This window comes from Colius striatus, chromosome 6 (genome assembly GCF_028858725.1).
Source record: "Colius striatus isolate bColStr4 chromosome 6, bColStr4.1.hap1, whole genome shotgun sequence".
Lineage (NCBI taxonomy): Eukaryota > Metazoa > Chordata > Aves > Coliiformes > Coliidae > Colius > Colius striatus.
In genome coordinates, this window is record NC_084764.1 from 834,228 (window position 1) to 855,234 (window position 21,007).

At 42.9% G+C, this 21,007-nt stretch overlaps 1 protein-coding gene across 2 annotated transcripts in view; it reads right to left on the minus strand.

The window, feature by feature from the left end:
* The window catches only part of DCAF5 (DDB1 and CUL4 associated factor 5), a 53,440-nt gene that overhangs the window by 16,144 nt on the left and 16,289 nt on the right, over window positions 1–21,007 (minus strand). For both annotated transcript variants that reach the window (XM_061998880.1, XM_061998879.1), the window contains one exon: window positions 9,836–10,049. In XM_061998880.1, coding sequence (XP_061854864.1) covers window positions 9,836–10,049 — 214 coding nt within the window. The remainder of the gene's footprint in view (window positions 1–9,835; window positions 10,050–21,007) is intronic.

A 21,007-nucleotide genomic window follows, 5' to 3' on the forward strand; every position in this document is an offset into this window, starting at 1 on the left:
CCTAACGCAGCTCAATATTCTTTGCATTTACGCAAAGTATACGCCAGAATGACAGGTGACATTTGGTGTGGCAAAAAGCTTACACCCCTCAGTTATGAGAGTGCACAAATGGTGCCCTGTCTCCTAATATCTCTCCTCCAATAAATTGTACTCTCTGTCATTTACTTCTCTCCCAAATTAGAAATGAGAAGATACAGAGTGGAACCAAGAGCAGATCCCAGTTCCAGTTATACTGGTGCAGACAGCACAAATCTCTAGCTCTCAACTGACTACAGGTTTCTGCTTAAGCAATACTGTCAAAGAATTGGGGTTTTAATTTCACTAGGAAGGAAAAAAAAGAATGAAATTTGGCAAGTTTGTCCTTTTTTTAACCTTTGATAGGAGACAGAGTCTGGTTTGTTTGGCTCAAACGTAACTGGTTTCTGTCCTTCATTCTCCAGGGACACATAAACTTATCAAGCAAAGTAACATCAAGCAGTGAAAGGACAAGTCCTGGAATTACAGAGGAGCAGAGAAGCAAAAAGATTGTACAGTAACACAGGGAAAACTGCTATAAAGTGGAATATATTGTGTTTGCTATGTTAATTACGTTTGTGCAGTGTTTGGATGTTTCCAGCCACAGAAAAGCAATAACCAACCACCAAAACCCCTTCTCGGGTTTCCTGCTATCACAGACCAACCATTCTCTTATTGTTTAAGAGGTAGGATGTGAGTAAGCACTTATGAATGCAGCTCTGCTCATCCTCTGACAGACAAAATGCACCGATCAAACAAAAGTTCCTTCCAGAACTTGTGTGCACTAGCTCTGCATCACTCATAGCCCCATCCTTTCCAAGCCAGAAAGTCATTTCTACAAGCCAACATGTTCAAGCACTCGGGCAGCTTACCTCTGCCAAACTGAGCCCACAGTGCCAGGAATACTTGCTTCCCTTTCATTTGACTGCTTATGAATGTTAGCCACAACAGGCTCACGTAGGCAACCTCCCAGCAATCAGAAAGGAAGCATCTCTAATATGTTTTGCTACATAAGACATGCAACATGGAGAAAAAAACCTGGTTTAAATTGATCAAGATGTCGCCAATTGTTACTGTTTATTATCAAATTCTGTGGCTGAAGCAACAAGTGTTTGCCCAGGACACACGGGGGAAATGGAGACTTCAAAACAGCCAGAAAGCTCAGCATCTTCCAGTTATAAGCATAATGTCCTTTAAAAAACACTCAAAACCAAACTAACAAGTTCTAACAGCTCTCACACATGACAGTCAAACAGCACCTCACATCATAAATCAAACACACCTACTAATGGCAGGCCACAAAGTGACAGACTTCAGGTACCCTGCACCAGGCACACAGCACAGGAAAAGCACGTTACCTACGTGCAGCAAACTGACTGTGAGACTCTTCCAATCAGCTTCCAAACTGACTTGCAGAGGAACACACTGTAAGACTCAGTGGCCAACTGTCTAAGAAATCTGGCATATCATTGCCCACCAAACAAGAACACACTACCTGCAGAGACCACTGATCTGTGTATGCCCTGCCTTGCTTTGGAGACACCAACATTTAGAGTGACCTTGCACTGATGCAGAGCAGTGCCAATCCAATTGCTCTACCAAGAGTGTAAACCAGGAGGTCAAGACAAGTGATTATTTCCCCTGCCTGGTGTTTCTGAGGCCACACCTGCAGTATTGTGTAATGACATTTGAACCAATCCAGTACAGCTGACCAAAGTATTCTGGAGTGAATTAAGAGAAAATAATCAGGAATTAATAAAGCATTTGCATCACAATTTACACCTAGACCCAGGATCTGAGCTGTTCTGAAGCAGCACTTCAAGGATTTAATCCTGCCATCGAGACAGCCACCAAGTGCCAAAAGCACTAACTGCTGAAGTCATCTGCACAAGTTGGACACTGTGAGCAGTGGGCTGTGAGTTGCAAGCTTTGCATATTAAGTTGAACTTCATTTTGATCATTAGCTCTGCCAATAATCTATCAGAAACAGATCATATTCCACAAAATATTCAGCTACTTGGTACCTCTGCCACTCCACTACCACCACTGTAGCAGCCAGCACGTTTTCCACTCTCCCTTTTAGGATGCCTCTGAGGTAGATATTTTCCTGCTGTTTTCACAATATAGCATTGAATCTCCCAATGCACTCCTTTAGTCCTTTTCTTTAAGACCAAGTGACAGGGGCCTGAGAAGTAGAACAGGGCTCTTCAGACAGAGACTGAGAGACTGCCAGAAGCACAACTTCATGACCGCAGCTATTGCAAGAAAGATGTGGCAGCTGAAGCTTCAAGAGCAGACACCCAAGCTGCTAGAGCCAGACACATGCCTCTTCCATGACATTTGAAAAAGTAACTCAACTCTAGTTAGCATTCTCTGCACAAGACAATGGGGACCCAAAGCCTCTGGACAGCACAGCTGGACTGATGTTACTAGGACATTTACATGATCATCTGTGGAAGTTTTCCTTTGATGTATTCATTATTAATATAACAATAAGCCAATAGTTTTCCTCTCTAGTTGAAAGGAGAAGAAGGATTGAGAACGTGCCAAAGTCCATACTGCTAGAAAACTCAAAGAAATAATTGCTAAGAAGCACACCAAGCCCTAGTTAATAAGGCTGAAGTCCCGAGGGAATGAAGTGGACTTTTAAAAAGGAAGGAACAGAAAGAAAGAAGAGAAAGAAGGGCTTGGGGTGGGGTAGATGAAAGAGTGTCATGCTCTGCATATTTTTAGACTCCATTTTAATCATGGCTAAGGATTTTTGGTCCTGAGGGGACAGGCCACACATTAATTCCTAGCAGAGTACCTTCTACTCACTCACTTTAAGAACAAAAGTCCAGACAATCAAATCAAAGGCAAGTCACAAAACCATTTGTGTTCACAATCTGTCTGAGTGTGCTGTCCCCCATCCTGCCCTCCCCCCCAAGACAAACTCCAAGCAGAACATAACCTCAAGGACCAGTGCAGCACTGAATTCCCAGTCAGACCAGACACTGCTCCAGAAGCTCAGATGTCTGCAGGGAGAGACCAATATTAAAACCACCTGTTTCATCGTCTGTGTTTTTGCTGCTGTATCTGCCCAGGACTCGGAAGCCAACATTCACAATATTCACACCAACGTGAGATTAGACAGAAAAAGCAGTTGCTAATAATTAATAGTGGAGTTTTTTTAGAAGGGAAGAATCAGATTCTGTCTAGCTGTTACCAACAATGACAGGAAAAGGCTTCCAGATGACTACAAGCTGCTGATTCAAAAGTTTGCCTTAGAAGGAAGAAAACTCTCTGGCGTGTTTAGAGCCTGCTGCTGGAGAAAAACCCAAATTCAGCCTGAGCTTCAAGTACACACAAAATGCTTAAAATGAACCACCATCGGGAATCTGGCAGGATGACTTTGGACTAGTGCTCCCCACTCATTCCACTGTAATTCTTCTCGTTTTCTCCCTCCCCAAGGAAATCACAACAGCTGATAGGAATAATTGGAGATCTAGGCTGCTGCTGCTACACTCTCGAAAGAGCAGCATCAGCATTGCATTTTGCAGAGCACTGCTACCACTCTGGGGAATTTGGTTTAATCTTGCTACTGCCAGTCTGAAAGCTTTCAAAAGAAAACCTCCCCAGCCATGTTCCTCAGGTGCTACTCAATATGGAGTACTTCAATCAAAGTCTATCAACATCAAACCTTCTTTTCCAGTTTCCAAAATCCACATTTCCTGCTTCCATCAAATTCCCCCTTTCCAGAGACATTTGTTAAGCTTTTGGCCCTAGAAAAGGGACCAGCAGACAGGGACCATTCCTCCAAAAGGATCAGCATGTCCTTTGAATGGCTCTAATGATGTAGGGGAGAACAAGAACATAGCAGGAGAACTTCTCCCAAAAGCACAAACCAAAAAGCACCATCAGCCTATAATTACAAATAGATGAAAGAGACCATAAATAGATGTAGATGAATGAGATGATAACCGTTTGAAAAGTGATTGCTACAAAGTTACTAACAAGAAAATGCTGTTGGAGAGACTCAAAAGCCACGCTGCTGCTTACAGCTTTACTAAAGAGTTGGCTCTGAGAGACTAAACTTAAACCTTGTTTCCCACTCACTTGAGCATGTCTTTCCTCAGAGGGGCCAATGGAACTTGGGGCAGAAAAGATCAGAGTAGACACAATTTTTCTCAGGCTTTTAACAAGCTGTCCCTTAGCTTCTTGAAGAAATGCCAAGCCCTCATGCTGGGGAAGAAGCAGAGGCGTCTAAAACGTGTCACAGTTCTGCCAGTGCTTTGCACAGGTGCTTTAAGGGGCAGGATGTGCAGTCCCTCCACACATTGCCTACAACACAACTCAAGAACAGTCTCCTGGGCAGGCTATTAATCTCACTGTTGTCTCTCAAAGTGAGAAGAGACATAACTGGAAAAGCTATTTCTGAAATGTGCTTTGGAAAACTTATGGTTAAGAAAATAATGTACCTGCCCTCAGGGCACAAATCGTATCCTTTGTGCAAAAACAGAGTAATCTCCAACACTGTAAGTGTAAGAACGTACTTGCTTCAAAAACAACCACCTTTTCTCAGAGGAGCCAGGCCAGCAGCTTGCAAGCCCTAGTATTTGAGACTGTTTATCAGGGAGATTGAAACTGGAACAAGAGAGCGCTTAAAAGTTTTCCATCTCAGCCTGAGAATGGAGCAGGTAGGTCCCAAAGGCTTTTTACAACAGAAACTTTGTTTCTCAGTGAAAAGCATGCCTATCTCACCAAGTGGAACGAGAAAAGCTGTGACACAGCAGACTGCAGAAATACAAATTGCTTCTAGTACGTACAATTCAAAGCCAAAAGCTTGTATTCCCACTCTGATCTCTAATCTTGCCAGCAGCCAGCTCTGTGTGGGGCAGTTTTAAACGTTTACAGAAGCATCATCAGGAATAATCCATCAACATTTTTACAGCTGCCTTTTTGCCACGCAGAAAGGCCATAACAGTAACTTCATTCATGAACAAAAGCAACTTAGAAACCCTTACTGCGGATTTCCATCACAGGGAAAATATTCCTGTTACATTGCAAAGAAAGCGATGAGTTTATCTGAGCATACGAAGGGGACTCTTCCATACCTGGATGAAACTCATGGACACCATTTGCTCTCATTGGTCTCCAGCCAACTGTTACTTTACTTTTTCAAACACACTCAAGTACACTGTTAGTCAAAATCCTCCAGAATTCATCATTGCTTCTTCAGTCTCTAGACAAAGCCTAGTTGTAGCAGCTCAACAAGAAACACTGCCAATGCAACACTCAACCCTTTGGGCTTGTGCACTATTGTCCAGAGGTCTAAAAACCTCCCCCCAAGGGCTTACAGGAATGCAGGAGAGAAGTGAGACAGGAAATAGTGCTGGCAGGGTGCTCTGGGGGCTGGGGGATCAGAGTAAGAAGGGTTTAGGAAAAGGCCCAGTCTCTTCTGTAAGGACTCTGAATATATATATGTGTGTAATATTGCGTGTATAGCTGGGACTTAAACTGCCATTAGATACAGTAAAACACAACCTCGTCAGTAATTTTTGGAAGAAGCCAGTTTAAGACAGAACAAGACACTGATTTTCATTTTACCCAAGCACAGCAGCACACTTGCACACCGAGGCCTTTCTGCATGTATGAAGAAACGCTGACTGCAACAGGCTACTGTTCATTGACAGTCTTATGAGCACAGGAAACTCACAACATATTCTTTAGAAGACTAATGCCCTGTCTTCTTTTTAGTTTTTAAGGCTAGGTGTTGCTGAATGCTACTTCCTGAGAAAAATGCCCTTTCAGTTAGGTGACAGAAAGAACACCACAGAAGAAAAGTGTCGCTTCTTTACAAAGGCAAAGCATAACCATGTAAGACCCCTGGCACCTACACAGCTACTTGGGTTACACATGTGTAACAATTCTGTCCTGCTGAAAACCATGTTGTCCCTAACCAGGGCTGTTTAGCACAGAGACTTCAACATAATGAGGGCTGTAACTTTATAGGGAGTTGGAACAGCCTGCAGTACCGTGAGTGGTGCATTCCTGAAACTCTCCTATACCAGTGTAATGTCAACAGAAAAGGCTGAGTGGTGATGTAATGTCTGAGGGCATGCCAGAGTCAAGACACTTTTTGTTTGATTCACAGGGTACAAGTTATTTCTCCCCACCCCCACCTTTTCCGTAGAGGGCAACAGGCAGCTGATTTTACAGCTACAAGCACTATAGAGCCTCACTTGGTCTGCACAATGAAAAAAAGGATGAGCTGATAGCAGTTGTCACTGTGACACAGGCAACAATTTTTAAGCAATAAAAGCTTCTGGTCTGTTTTAGTTTGGAGGAGGGGTTGTGTTCTGTAGGGTTTTTTGGGGGGCTTTCTTTGCTGCTGCCCATCACCATGGCCTCTGAGGCTCCCACACTTAAAGATGTATGTTAAGTACTTGCAGCCTTTCAATACTTCCTATATGCTCAGAAGCAAGAAGATGCTTCCCACACCAATCTAGCAACTACTGATCCTTAGTATTTAAACCTTTCCCAAATTCTGATGCTGACAAGAAGAATGGAAACTCCCTCAATAGCCTGACACCACTTGAGATTCTCACACATTCTATGATGTGTATGCAAACAAGCAGCTGTGCACACCAGGGTGAAGTCAGCAGGAGCTCGGTGCATCAGCAAACTGCCGTGCAAATTCTGGGCTGGGGTGCCTGTACTAGAGGATGGTACATAAATTGTGCTCTCATATAAATCTCTGCAGCCAACAAAGGAAGAAAGCAGCTGAGAATCATGCTTGATCCATCTATCCTATCCCACCTTTGCTACCTTCCCCAGCTGCATGACTCAAGTGAGCTCCCAGGTAAAGCAAACGGCACACAATTTTGAGTATGTTTATCTACCAACATCAGAGCTCTCCCTCAGAGACAAGAAAAATCAGTCGTGTCAGTGAGGTCATCATACTCATGACATGGACAAAGGACAGTTCTAGGAGAAGCAAATGAAGGCAATTACAAACGGGAGCAAATAAAACATCAGCTAAATATTGCCTCTCAAGCTTTGGCAGCTGCAAGAAACACAAAAAAGCCTGAGTGGGGCGCTTCCAGGAAAAAACACTCACACACACTGTTTGCCAATCTTCAGGTCAGGCTCACAAGGACTAGGGCAATCAAGCTTTTGGAGGGAAACAACAGCTTCCAAAGACACAAAAAGACAAAGCTGTTTGTCCTCCAAGGTCCCTGTCACTTTGTCAAAGTAAGAATAAACCACCTGATCATTATGGAAACTTCAGTATTGAACTGCTTAAAATAAGAGTGATCTCTAAGAGAACTCCTAAGGCAGCTCAGAATCTGCTCACTTCTGCCATACTACAGTCTAACAGCTCCATATGCAACATGGACCCTTCTCTGGAGATTTTCACCACTGTGTTGCACCAAACGTCCAAAGGCAAGATCTAAGTTGGGTGAAACTGTTGTGGGTTTTTAAACCCTGGCAGTGGAGACTTACAGGAAAGCTTCCTGGGAGTAAAAACTTTTCCCTGCACAAACTTCACAGAAAGATAAGCAAAGGCTGCAGAGTTCTGTAAGGAGATGAGTCTGACAGCACTGAAAGGCCATCCCTCCATCTCTCAGTCACCTTCTGATCCCTTCCTTACACTGCACTACAACACTTGCCAGAGCTCTGTGAGTGGCAATGTAAGTCATTACCCCAGAAAAAGAATGAAAATGCTTCTGCCAAGTTAGGAAGTTCAATCAGGGAAAAGTCTTGCATCACCTCTGTTGGACAAGAAAGGCCTCCTGCTTTCAGCAGTTCATTTTATTTCCAACGAAACTCATCAGTGCTTAGAATGCAGTTAAGGATTTCCCTTTCTTGTTAGGGTTCAAATATGGAACCCAAGAAGCAACTTTATCTGATGAAATAACTGTGCAGACAACACATAATAGTTTGAGTTTGTTGGGTTTGTTTGGGTTTTTTTACACAGGAGAGTCACATTTCTAAAGTCACTAGGCTCTGTATGAAGTATTAAAACCTAACTATTTAAGACAGCTAAAAGGAGACAAAAAAGGATTGAGTTATCAATTTAATGAGAATGAGAAGACAAGTCAGCCAGAGAAAATCAGAGGTGCAATGAGAGAACATTTCTGAAGAAGCCTTCCTACCACAAGTGCCACTCATAATCTGAACAACACTTCCTTATCCTTAGATCCCTTCAAATAAACCTTAGCCCACGAACAGTTTTGATCCTACAAGGAAATATAAGCAAGGAACTCTATGGAACTCGCTTCATACGGATCGTGAAAGAAAGGCATTCTTTATTGAGGCAAAGGACAGCACTATGAAATGGGAGAGGGCACTGGAAATAGATTACATTGAAATCAAATTTAGGTCTTCTGGCGAACTCTGATTTGTGAGGAGTCTTGTATACATTATTTCATCCTCACCAAACTCACAAAAAGCAAAAGCAGACTAGCTGTATGGAAGAGCAAAACTAATAAACATTGCAAACTGTTTTATTCATCCTGTGTATCTCACAGTAGGTCCCACCTCCAACCTTCCTCCCTGCATACACCTGCAGCTGGGTTTTCTGCAAAAGGCAGTCCCTAAGGGACTATCCACAGTGTTGACAATCTTCACTGAACTTAGTACTCAAGTTTTATTAAAACACAGGCTTCTGAAGTACCACATCAACCTGATACACAACTGTCACATTCTTCCCATTAACACCAGACACAGAAGAAAACGGCCTAGAAACCACAACAACAGGCACTAAGGCATTCTTCTGGATCTTCAATAGCAGATGAGAAGCTAAACTGTGTCACAGGGCACACAGGTCTACTCTGACTTCCAGAGAACAGGGTCAGCTTCAGGCTGGCTAAAAACCAACCATGAGTCATCCATAGGTTTCTTCTTAAACAATACACGTGTTTATTCTTTACAGCAAACCACTCTGCTTTTAGGATGGTTTCATTACTACTTTTTCACACTTCTGCCAAAACTATGTAAGACTCAGAAACACTCAAGTACAGCGATATAAATGTATTTCCTACTTGCAACCTGAAAGAAGCTCAACTCTGCCTCCTGCAGCAGCAGCGATAGAATTAACAACCAAATCCTGACTGCAAGAATATAACTGATGTTCTCAGATCTCACTTCCATACTACCATCCCTTCAAAATACACTTTTCTTTGCCTTTAAATACTGTTAGTAGTTCAACACAGCAGTCCAGAGACAACATCCAGCTCTAGAATAATACAAACTGCTGTTAGTCACTTCACGTGTGTTTCTGATGATCAATAGCAGGGATCGAGTCCTGCCCCTGTGACATTACACACTACTCCTTCTTAAACACCAATCATCACTACTCTCAGCATACTGAACCACAAAGACCTGTCATCTGATCCAGGAGTACAGTAAAGGAGAAATGTAATCTGAAATAAGAATAAGTAACTCTGTAAATCCACAATATCTGTGTTTCAGGGGACTGCCTGTACTGCACTCAGCAGCGATATCCAAACGAGGGGAAGATAAGATAGTGGATAATATCATCTACTTATGGCTCTGAAAGCATATTAATTGGACCTAAAAAGCCTCTGCAAATGTTTGTGAATATCACCCTCCAAGTAAGGAGTACATCAAAGAAGTAGTCAATTGTATCACATTTTGGTATATGCATTTCTTCTTTCTGAGCCTACCCTGACAAACAGTTCTGAGACAACTCTACACACCTTCTGCCTCCTGTTTTATCTCCTCAGTCAGAAAATACCAAACCCCAAGCCACTGTAAGAGCTGTGTTCAAACACTCACGGGACCTCCAGAGACTCGGGACAGCATTGCTTATTACCTGGTCACGATCACCTGCAAAGCAGCAGCTCTTCATAGTGCAAGAGTTGAAGTAGCCTTGGTTGTCGAACTGGAAGACAGGCAGGCGGCAGTGGATGTCATAGAGGACGGGGGGAAGGCGGCGGCGCAGCGCCAGCAGCTGCGTTCCGTTGCTGTTGAAGCGGACGCTCATGGCGCTCTGCAGGGAGAGGTTCCCACCGTAGCGGAGCAGCGAACTGGGGAAAGGCAGAGGAAACCAGTGAGATGTGCCGTGCACATGAGCTGCACGACCCAGGCAGAACTCCTTCTCTAACCTTACTATGTGTTTCAAACAATCATCCGAGTAAGCTACAATCTGACTTGGTGTCTGTGTCACAGCATCGATTCCTGAACAAACTTGGTTCCAACCTGAGCGACAAACAATGACAGTGTTAAGGCTATGAAGTCTTGTAATAACAAATACACTTCTGCATAGGAACCGTCCTGGTTTCGTCTGGGATGGAGCTCATTTTCTTCCTAGTAGCTGGTCAGGGCTGTGTTTTGGATTTAGTGTGAGGGTAATGACAACATACTGATGTTTGAGTTGGTCCCAAGTAGTGCTTATCCAAAGCTCGGGATACTTCAGCTTCCAGGATTCTGACAGCAAGCAGGTGCACAAGACACAAGCATTGACGAGGTCCTCTCTCCAAGCTGAACAGCTCCAAGTCTCTCAACCTTTCCAAGTCCCCTAATCATCTTTGCAGCCCTATTTTATCTCATTTTGTTGTTAAACTGTTCTTATCTCAATGCACAAGCTTTACTTTTTTCCCAGCTCTCCCCACACCATCCCACTGGTAGAGAGAGGAGCGAGTGAGTGGCTGTGTGGTGCTCGGCTGCAGGGTCTCACAAAGCAGCCTTGGCCTTTAAGAGGCTCCTCCTGTACTTTTGGGATGTCTGCACTTGAGACATACCAGCACTCAACACTTTGTTCAGCTGGTGCCTGAATTCAGACAGACCAAACTTTGCTCTGGCACCGGATGACACTTTGACTGCAGATACCCTGACCATCACATCTCACTTCTGTTTACCTTTCTGCAGAGCATCAGAAGATGTTTGAACTCTACAATCAGTTTCAAGCTGTCTTAAAAGGCCATCTTACTAACAAGTTGTTGCAAGAAATGCTAAAATAAGTCACTTAGCTAATCTCAAACTTGCTTCATCTTAAAATATTGCCAAGCAGGCAAGATAATTATGTTACCCCATCACACCATTACCTAAAACTCTCTCGTGGTTGAATTAGTTAGCTTCCTTGTCCCATATAAGGCTGTATGATCAGAGCAGGAGTATTTGTATCAGTTATTATTGACACATGCAAGACAAAAATAAGGAGTCACAAGTTTCCAGGCTTGTCCTTTAAAACAGTAGCAGAATGTGGGATTTGTTCCATCCAGGAACCTGAAGATAACCAAAGCATACCTGAAACTCAACCTGCATGATACAGACTTTCTGGTTGGTTTTTTTCAAAGACTTAATTCAATTCCCACACTTGGAATGACTGTTATGTATGGAAAGGGAGACAAAGAAGGAAGACATGTCATCCCTTTTTTTCAGCCATCACCGAAACCTCCACAAGCAGTAGCAGAGATTGACCTTTTGTTAACAGGCTTTGAGCAATCCTCATCAAATCTTCTTAAGGGCTGTGACTTTTATGCCTCTTCTGGACCAGACAAGGCACGCTAGAATTTGCAGATTCTAGAGGGAGGTTTATTCATAGATTTTAATGCATTACACTTCCTGATGCAGCCCTCTGCCCCAGCACCTGTGATAAATGAGTCACCTCCCATGGATGGGAAGCCACATTCCACGCAAGCTGAGGCACGCAGCACCATGTGAGATTCTCTAAAGTTACAATCTATTGTTTCTAAGCCTGACTGAAACACATCAAAAATAAAACAGAAGGTTTCAGCTACTGCATGTACCAGAAATACACTGCAGTCACACACAGGCCCTTTGTCAAAGCCTGGGTGTCACAAAGGAACCAGGGGTTGTATTTTCTAAGCCCACTAGTAAGAGCTCCAAGCTGGGGACCAGAACACTTTTGAACGCCCGTATTGGCATGAAGGGTGCTGCTCTCACGTGTGTGTGCATTCTCCTCCTCCTAGGCAAAGCCACTGGGTTTCTCTTAAGAGTGGTATTTTTAATAAGAGCATGAGAAAATTAATACTAGAAACTGTAACCTTAGAGACAAGGACTTCAGATGCTCCTCACCAGCCCTAGTGTCCATCCGTCAAGATCAATGAAGTACTCAGTCAGCTCAAAGTACACAGTCAGACATCAAAACCCACAAATCCCTGCCAACATACGTGACCTTTTTTGCCCCTCTCCCCTTCTCCTGATAGGTTTGTGTAAGCCACTTTTTTTTTTCTGTAGACATTTCCACTTCCTTAAAAAAAAAAAATCAACCAAAGTAAACCACAATCAAAACCACACAAAAACCAATCAAAAACCCCCAAAGCCAACCAAACCAAAACCTCAACCCAAAAGTCACGCAGGAGAAACAACCTGGATTTCTTTGGGCTAAGAAAGGTCAATTTTTCTATGAAAATATACATGACTTCTCCACGATGGATATGAACCCCATAACACAGATGCACCAACCAGACAACATCAAGCTGCAGCCACCACTGCAACTAGACTAAGCCCCTCTGCATTACCACTTCTCCTCAGCCTAAACCACGACCTGGAATTCTCTCCTGTTCCATGTGAGTGAGCCTAACAGATGCCCCATCCTTGCAAGCCTTCAAGCAAAGTTTCCATGGTTACTATTATTATGCCCTGCCTGAAATATTTTGAGATTATATTTTACGGTAATGGCAGTGTAATATTAAACTAGCTCCCATTCTGCTTACAGATGTTTTCATTGAGCTCCTGTAACAGTCAAAGCTATCAAAGAAAACATGTCTTGGAGATGAATTCTGTACCGTGTTTCAGTAACTGTAGTGTAACAAAGTCCTGAAATCAGATCACAGAATCTTAAGGGCTGGAAGGGACCTCGAAAGATCATTCGAGCCACGTGCTGATGACTTTCTCCCCCTGTCTCATTCCTGTTCCCAAAACTCAGACTCTAGAGCTCCAAGTGCAGCATTTTGCTGTGACAATCACAAGACACTGGTCTGCTTTCCCCACCCTGCTGTGTCCTGCTTGCTCCTTCTCTGCCAGTTTGAAAGGGTTTGTTAAACTAACTGCATAGTGTTTTCCTTTAACAAGCTATGAGAAAAGAGGCAGCAGGTAGTCAGGTGGGGACGAGGAGAGAAACTAACATAAACCACCCACAAACATCCATTTCCTGAGCCAAACAATGGAGAAATATTTGCATTCTCTACTCCTATGAGAAAACATCTGAGAGATGGCCAGAAATATGAGGGGGTGTATGGAGGTAGTACAGCTTGTGCTTCCATCCTGGTAGAAGAGCTAGGAGCCTGTAGCTCACAAAATAGAGGACACAAAGGAGTTGAGAAATCTTTTTCCTACTGCAGGCGTTGCACATGGCAGCAGTATTTAGAGGAACCTCAAGACTTCAGCATCTTCCATCACAGAATTTAGTTGATTATAGAGCAACTATGCTGGCTTTAGGAAAAAGATAATAATTGCTCAAGATGTCTCCCATCCAGACTACAGGAATAAAGCTGTCAGCCATCTCCAAGAAAGAAACCGGGGGAAGTTACGTTTTGCAGTAAGAGACCAATACTAATTAATACTCACTAGTACTAAAGAGGATGTCTGAATCCAGAAACTCTAAAGATCTTCAAACTAATCACAAGCAGAGCTTTTACCTTTTTGCTGGTTTTGGGTGGGGAAGGAAGAGCTGTGTTCAAGCATGTTCAGTGTTCAAAGGAGTACCTCCGCTTTTCCAGTTGCATCATGGTGCTGCCCTGTACCTTTAGCCTGTGCTACTCTGTGATGTTTTCAAACAGGATTACATGGGGCAGTGTAGACATGCTTGGATTTGTTGCTCATGTTAGAACTGCCACTTCTGCCTGCTCCTTTCCACACGCTCCAGTAAAGGAATTTCAGAGGCAACACCTTCTTGCAGTTGCTAAAACTTACTGAGGCACGAGACTAAAAGCAATGCTCTCCTCTCAAAGACACGACAACCTGTGAGAAATCCAAAGACAATCCTAAAAGGGCACCTCTGAACAAGATGGGTGCCCTTTCTGCCAGAGGCATTATCTTTATGAATCCAAACTCAGACTACTCTGGGATTTAGCCTGCTTCCAAATTTGGCTCACCCAGCCAGCCATGGAATGCTGATGTTGCCTACCATGGAATGCTGATGGTGCCTACCAGCTCTGGAAGCAAGAGACACAGACATCCACTTCTGAGGTGGGTTTTTTTTTTAAAGTCATCCTGTATGATTAAGAGAAATCTTTAGTTCACAGATAGAACATTACAATCCAAACACACATGCTGGAGCTGGAGGGAGGCTGAGGAGGGCACGGTGGTTTCTGTAGCTGGACATGGTGCACACAGGCAGCACTCAAGTGTTAAAGAAATACCAGCTCAGCCAAACAATGGAAATCTTTCAATCCAGGTGTAGCACCACTAATGTAAATAAATACATTTCTACTGGCAGATAGTGGAGTGAGGGAAGCAGCAGTCTCACTGCACTCAGGGTTTGCAGGAACATTCTATACCTGAAACAAGCCTTTCCCTCTCCCACCCTCTGCCTTTTCTAAACAAAGACGTTGTTTCATCCTTTTTTGACAGCTGACTGCCTGAGTGGTAACACAAGCTTAACTGAGGCTATTCAAAAAGTTAGCTTGGCAACAGACAGTGGCCATTAAAGCTGAGAGAATATCAGTGTCTTGCTAGAAATAAAAGCAGCATATATGACAGCATTAAACAGAACCATTAGACAAAGACATTGAATAGTTCCTTTTGATAAGCTACAAATCTGGCAATGACCTGCAGTACAGACACAACGTCCTTGGGAAATGAGTGTCATTTAAGGTGCAGAAGGAAGGACAGGGGAAAGTATTGATATCATAAACAGCAGTGTGTGAAACTAACTTAATGAAAGAATGACCTTAAAAGGAAAAAATGAACTGAATGCTCGTAACTAATACACACCACTGCATGCAACCACGCTGTCAGCATTTCTGTAACCACAAAAATTGAGGAACTTCTAACAGTGCAAAAAGAACTGGAACAAAACTTGGCAAACAGAATCTTGGCCTGGAAAACTGCAGGAAGGTTTGGGGTTTTATTTGGAACAAAGTTGTTCTGTGTCTGTAAAATCACACACAGCTCTCATTTAGGCTGATGAAAACACGAGTCAAATTAACCAGTAATAGAAATGTAGTACAAGATCACTTCACGATCTGGAGCCTTAAGAGCATCAAACATCGCCAGATTTACATACCCAGAGCAGCCAGACCTTGAAACAGCCGAGGCTTGTGTGCTTTGCCCTTATGACAGAATTGAATCATTGAATGCTAATGTTGCTCTACCAGTGATCTCGGGCAGTTCTCCAGAAAGTCCTTTTCTCCCTATTGTTCTGCTATTATTATTCACTGGAAGAAGCTACAGAATTTCAGTATTCTGAGGAAGATGACTAGCAGAGGCAAAGTATAATAAACTCTCCCTCTCATCTGTGTTACTTTTATCCTAGGGCTGAAGGTTTACCTCTGCCATTACAACAGTTAAACAGTAGAGAACCTCAACAAACAAACCCCCTTTTATTTGTTTGAATGTTTCACATCCTCCTCTGGCTCTAACCAAGGTTTGATTTGGTTCTATTTTCTTTGTTCCCAAACATTCTCACTGTCCTAAGGCTTGCCCTCACTACAGAGCTGACAGTCAGCGGGCACGAGAGTGTCCTACTCTCATTCTCTGCTTGAATCACCTAGGTGTTACTGTGATGTGAGCAATAATTAAGATCCAGTAGATAAACAAACAGTTTTGTAGGAAAAGAAATAAAGAACATTTAGCCAGATTAAAAAAGAAAAAAGTAGAGACTACAAAGCAAAGAGCAACGGTCCAACAACAAGCCACATCGCCCAATCGCTTTCCTCATAACCTCTAAACTCTACAGCTGGAGTCTGTTACTCAGACAATTCATAAATGGCACTTTGTAGGATGGAATACGGACTATGAGAGAGAACACTGCTCAGCTGAACCCAGCAGAACACAAAGGAGTCGGATCCATCAGATAACCAGACAGAGGAGATGCAAATACAGCCAGACATGGCATGGGAAGATGACCTTTAGCCCAAACGAAGGAACAGGACCTGCTTCCAAAATGAAGCACATGCCAAAAGTCTGAATAACACAAAGAACAGATATCAGAGAAAGTTACCTTAGAAAAAATAATCCAAGAGTAAAAGCTGGTAACTCCTCCTGAAGAGAAAGTGCATTTTCACACCTCAGTGTCTATGCAAACACAGTCGTGCAGCAATACTGCAGTCCCAGGAAGCACCTTCCCCCACACATTTCTGTGCTGTGATTCTTGTACTGCATTAGGAAAGCTGAGTAACATCAGCCACAGGTTTGTCCTCTCATCCAGTAACATATTCATACTCATTCCCCTGTTCTCTAGCAAAGCTGCATGAATTGCAACTTACCAAACCTACAAAAGCTGAAATTAAAGAGCAGGAATGAGACAATAAGCCTTTCTTTTGATGGGAAAAGTGACAAGATCAAAATGCTCCTTGCAGCAGCACAATCCAGTCTTGAATCAATAAAGCTTTTGCCTCTAACAGGTATGAGAGGAACAGCAATTACCACGTAGAGCTAAGTACATGCAATTGGACACACAACCTTGGTCTCATCAAGCTGGTTCCACTACAGTTTCCCATGGATGGATGTTTCAAAGACTAATTCCCTTGGCTTCCAATAGGGTTGAACTAACATTTCAGATGTTCCCCCACTAAAAGCACCAAGAGGATCACTCCTGTCTATTCAGCCACCAATACTTTATTCTTCTTTTTTAAATAAATTTTCTCTTTCAGTTCCTCATTTTAATTCTCACCTCACTGAAATGGGGCAGAAGGTGATAAGGGCAAGGCTTGTTTGATCCCTGATCTATTTCCTTCAGAAAGCAGGCTACAAGACCCATTTATATCAGAACAGCTTTGAAGGTAGTGTGGGGATGCTGACAGGTGTGAAAAAGCTTCATTTTCACAAGAGAAAATCCCCATACATGTAACAGAGAGCTAAGTGTCTGCAATGGATAGTGTGATTTTAAGTAATGAAGGTTTAAGAAAGAGAAGTAAAACAGAACAAGAGTCAGCACAGCCCTGTTGGAGAATAATAAGGAATTAAAAGCCAGACTTCTACCAATACACAGCTTTATTATACAGTTTGAACCTCAGTACTCCAGAACTCTGCTCTGGGTCTGATCAACAAAAAAAGGCAAAACACGTCTGCTTAAAAAGGCTGTGAACTGCAGTTACTCCTCAGCTATGACAAAGAAAGCAATCAAAGCTGACTTAATGTTCCTGTTTGGCTTTGTCTGTGAGGCCTTGAAGCTGACACTCCTTTAACTTCAGCTTATGATGACTTGTACGAGCAAGTTAGCTTTTCAACTTGTCATAAAGTTTATAGTTACCAAGGGATACTGGGTTTGTCCTGGTGGTCAAGGATTTTTTTCATCTCATCGTTGGGCTTTTTGAGTACATTGACTTGTAACTACACACACAGCACAGACCTCTTGAACTTGCAGAAGAATCTCAGCCTATCACATGCCTCGCTCAGAGCCTGAACCCGGTACTTGAGCTCTGAGGACAAAAGTGTTCCTAGAACTCACCACTCTAGATTAGTGTCCTGGAACACTATGTTGCACTGCAGAACAAGTCTCTGCTCATAGATTATTCTCATGAAACAGGCAGCCTCAGAAGGTAAACCACAATCAAACTTTGGCAATGTTTCACCTCTTCTACTTGTAAGGAACAAGCTGGTGAGGCAAAAAAGGGGAATGTCAGCATAGCAAAGGAAACTGAAGTAAGAGTAATGCCATAAACAGCTGAACGTATGTATTAACTCACTGCTCCTTGAATGAGGAAGATCTTGCTTCCTTCTTAACTCCTGTTCTTGGCATTACAGGCCTCCCTCTCTCTCCATCATCTCTGCTTTTCACTGGGCCCTCCCTGAACCTAGTTCAACTTGCTTTTCCAGGTTAGCTTTCTAACTTTTGAGCAAGTGCAGCTGGCTCAAAGAAAGAGTTTAATCACAGGGTCAGTGAATGGACATAGCAGGAATGAGGGCCTGTGAGCACTCCTAGGCTCATAAAAATGCCCTGAGATATGTATTTGTGATATTGACCCAAGACTTAATGTTTTAAGTTTTAATGTTTTAAGTAACCAAGCAACCAAGTGGATCCCACTCTACAAAAAGCACAGGCTCAACACTTCCCTCACAAGCAGAAAACACCTCTGTGAACAGCCTTTTTGTAGTATAAAATAAGACTAAAAGATGGTCATTAACAGCACAGGCCAATCATCATTTTGGTCTCAAAAACTTCCAGATTAGTTGATACAATCTGGGGTTGTGCGAACATGAGTAAAGAAACATTTAAGGGGATAATAACTGTATTTTCTTAGGGGAAAAAAAAACCCAGCCTTTTGATTTCAGTTAAAGGGAGGAGAAGGGCATGGGGCTGCAAGGAAAAGTCAAAGAAGGGACATCATGAGTACCTAAAAATAGCTGGAGTCACACAGTCGCTGATTGAAGTGCATCTGTAAACTGACTGGCTCAGTTGCCTCCAGCAATTCTGTAACAATACATATTTTACTGTAAATAGTTTAAGATGCACAGACTCGGCTCGTTTTGATTTTAAAAAGGCACAACTTCCAGACTCCATCTAGCGGTGTCAGTGCCTTACAACAGCCTCATTAATCCAGACCACATTCAACCCGTCACTGTGCTGGTTTTAAAGCAAGAAACAATAGAGCTAGTTTTGGTTCAACGTCCACCTGAAAGGATGGCAGCACTCATACATTCTAAAAATAGCAAATTAAGATTTCCAGACTCACAAGTCAACTTGTAATCATGCTGGACTTCAGCAGTTCTATTTGAACAGTGCTTAACGTGTTACTTTTGAGGAGCCAGCCCACCACGTTCAGTTCTCATTAGTATACTGGGGGAGAGGTGGGGAATCTCAATTGCTGCACTAAAGAGACAGAGATATCAAGCTGTGAAGGAACTTTGAGAAAAAGCAAAATGAATCCGCCTCTGTATCCTGATCAGTCAGCAAGACTAATCAAATTCTGACTCTTTGAAGAGAGCTAAACTTTCCACAGCTCAAAGCCATGCAAGTGTCTCTGAATTTCCCCATGCACACCAAGAAATGCTGGCTTTTCAACTACCTCCCTCCCCGTTGTAGCCAAGCAGAAAGCAACCCCAGCTTTCCACCAGACACTTACCCAGTTTTACTGTATATGAATCAAATCTACACATGATGAGGACTTTTTTTTTTTCAAACCCTAAAAATATTTACTTTTAATTTGTGGAGGTGTTTAGTGCTGCCTGACTAAAGCAGCAGATCAACCCGACCTTCCTGGCTGGAGGCATGTAACAGCAAGCTAGAAGATGAATTCTCCTACAACCCAACTGGAGAATAGCCATGTATTTTGGAGACAAATACAGTGATATAAAAATCCTCAGATTTTCCAGATAAGTAAGTAGATTGAGCTCATTTATTTCTGGCCAGCAGGGGAATCTGTATGTGAATTCTCTAACAAAATAGGGTGTCACGATTCAAGGCTTTGAAAATATAGAGGTACTAATTTAAAACTGCCCAACTGGCTACATTCCACTGTCTGCCACACAAGTTCAGAAGTTAACAGCAAATCACCCCCTTTCTGCCAAGCTGAACAAAGTTAAAGAAAAACTATACCTCACCTAGCAGCCTCTGCTGATTAAAGACAGAAATTGAGCATTAAGCCTGATCCTCTTCAAATGAGTGGAGGCCAGCTGAATCCTACGGCCCTATCAAACCTCACCTGTATCTCTCAGAGTATTAGCTCAGCAGTGCAGTTGGTGTTATGTGAAGGTACTGCTATTGCCCACAAACAGATGGTCCTTGGGATGACCAACTTCTCATTTGCTTTCTGGATTTTGCAGGAGCAGGACTCCCCAGGAGGGGTTATGAAGCAAAACAAGTAGTGGCTGTGTCAGTTTACCTCCATCTGAGAACTGACAGAAAACGTAACAGTAGCTGGCGGAACTGTGTTTTAGAGTGTTATACTAGCAGAAAACTATTAACTCCATATAAACCTTTCAGCTTTCTCATATTGGAGGAGCACTGCAGCCCTGCTTAACCCACTGGAAGTCACCATTCTGGCAATACACAGCAAATGTGTAAAAGTATCTACACTTCTTCCCCTTCTTTCCACACATTTAACCCCTAATCGAAACCCCACCACCACAAGTTATGGCAGAAGAGCTAAAGTCACTTCTGCCAGCACCACAGAAAGAATGAGAGGACTGAAAAACTCCCACAATGCCACAATATTATAAGCACATTAATACTGAAGGAAAGGAAGGAATTATTTGATGTTGTAAGCTGTCCAGGGAAAGTCCCACACAAGTGACCTTCATGTTCAGTAATGGAAATAAAAAGGTAGGCTAGGGAAGAACAGACAGAGCTAGCAATTGTATACTAGTGCTATTCAACAACCCCAGCAAGTTCACACTTCCACGTCGTGTTCCCTCAAAGCCTCTGTTCCCTCATTCCTCTCACAACTCAGGCACTCTTACATTTTCTTGGATACTGATGACAGTGTAAAACAGAGCTGCAAACCTACAGAGAAGTAAGGACTTGTACCGTTAGCAGACTCTTTTGACAAAGAGGAAAGCAGCTGATGCAGTAGCCCTTCTTTGGTGTGCTAGTGTCCTGGCAAGCAAGTTACACAGGCAGCTTCCTGTTTATCCTTGGATTATGTAAAACTTCAGGGCTGTTTAACCCATTCTGCCTGTAAAATTCATCAGCCAAGACACTTTTGGCACACTTCTTACCTGCAATTACATCTCGTGTCCTCTATTCCTCATACAAAAAATGCACACAAACTCCCTCACATCCCAACTCCAGCTCTAGATAAAGTCTATCCCAAGTACTTACAGCATTATGGGGGCCACTTCATCCTGGTTTTTTTTTCTCCTGATAATTAAGTCAGCAGTGTATTTTCCCCAGAAGAGACTGTAGCAAGCTAAAACC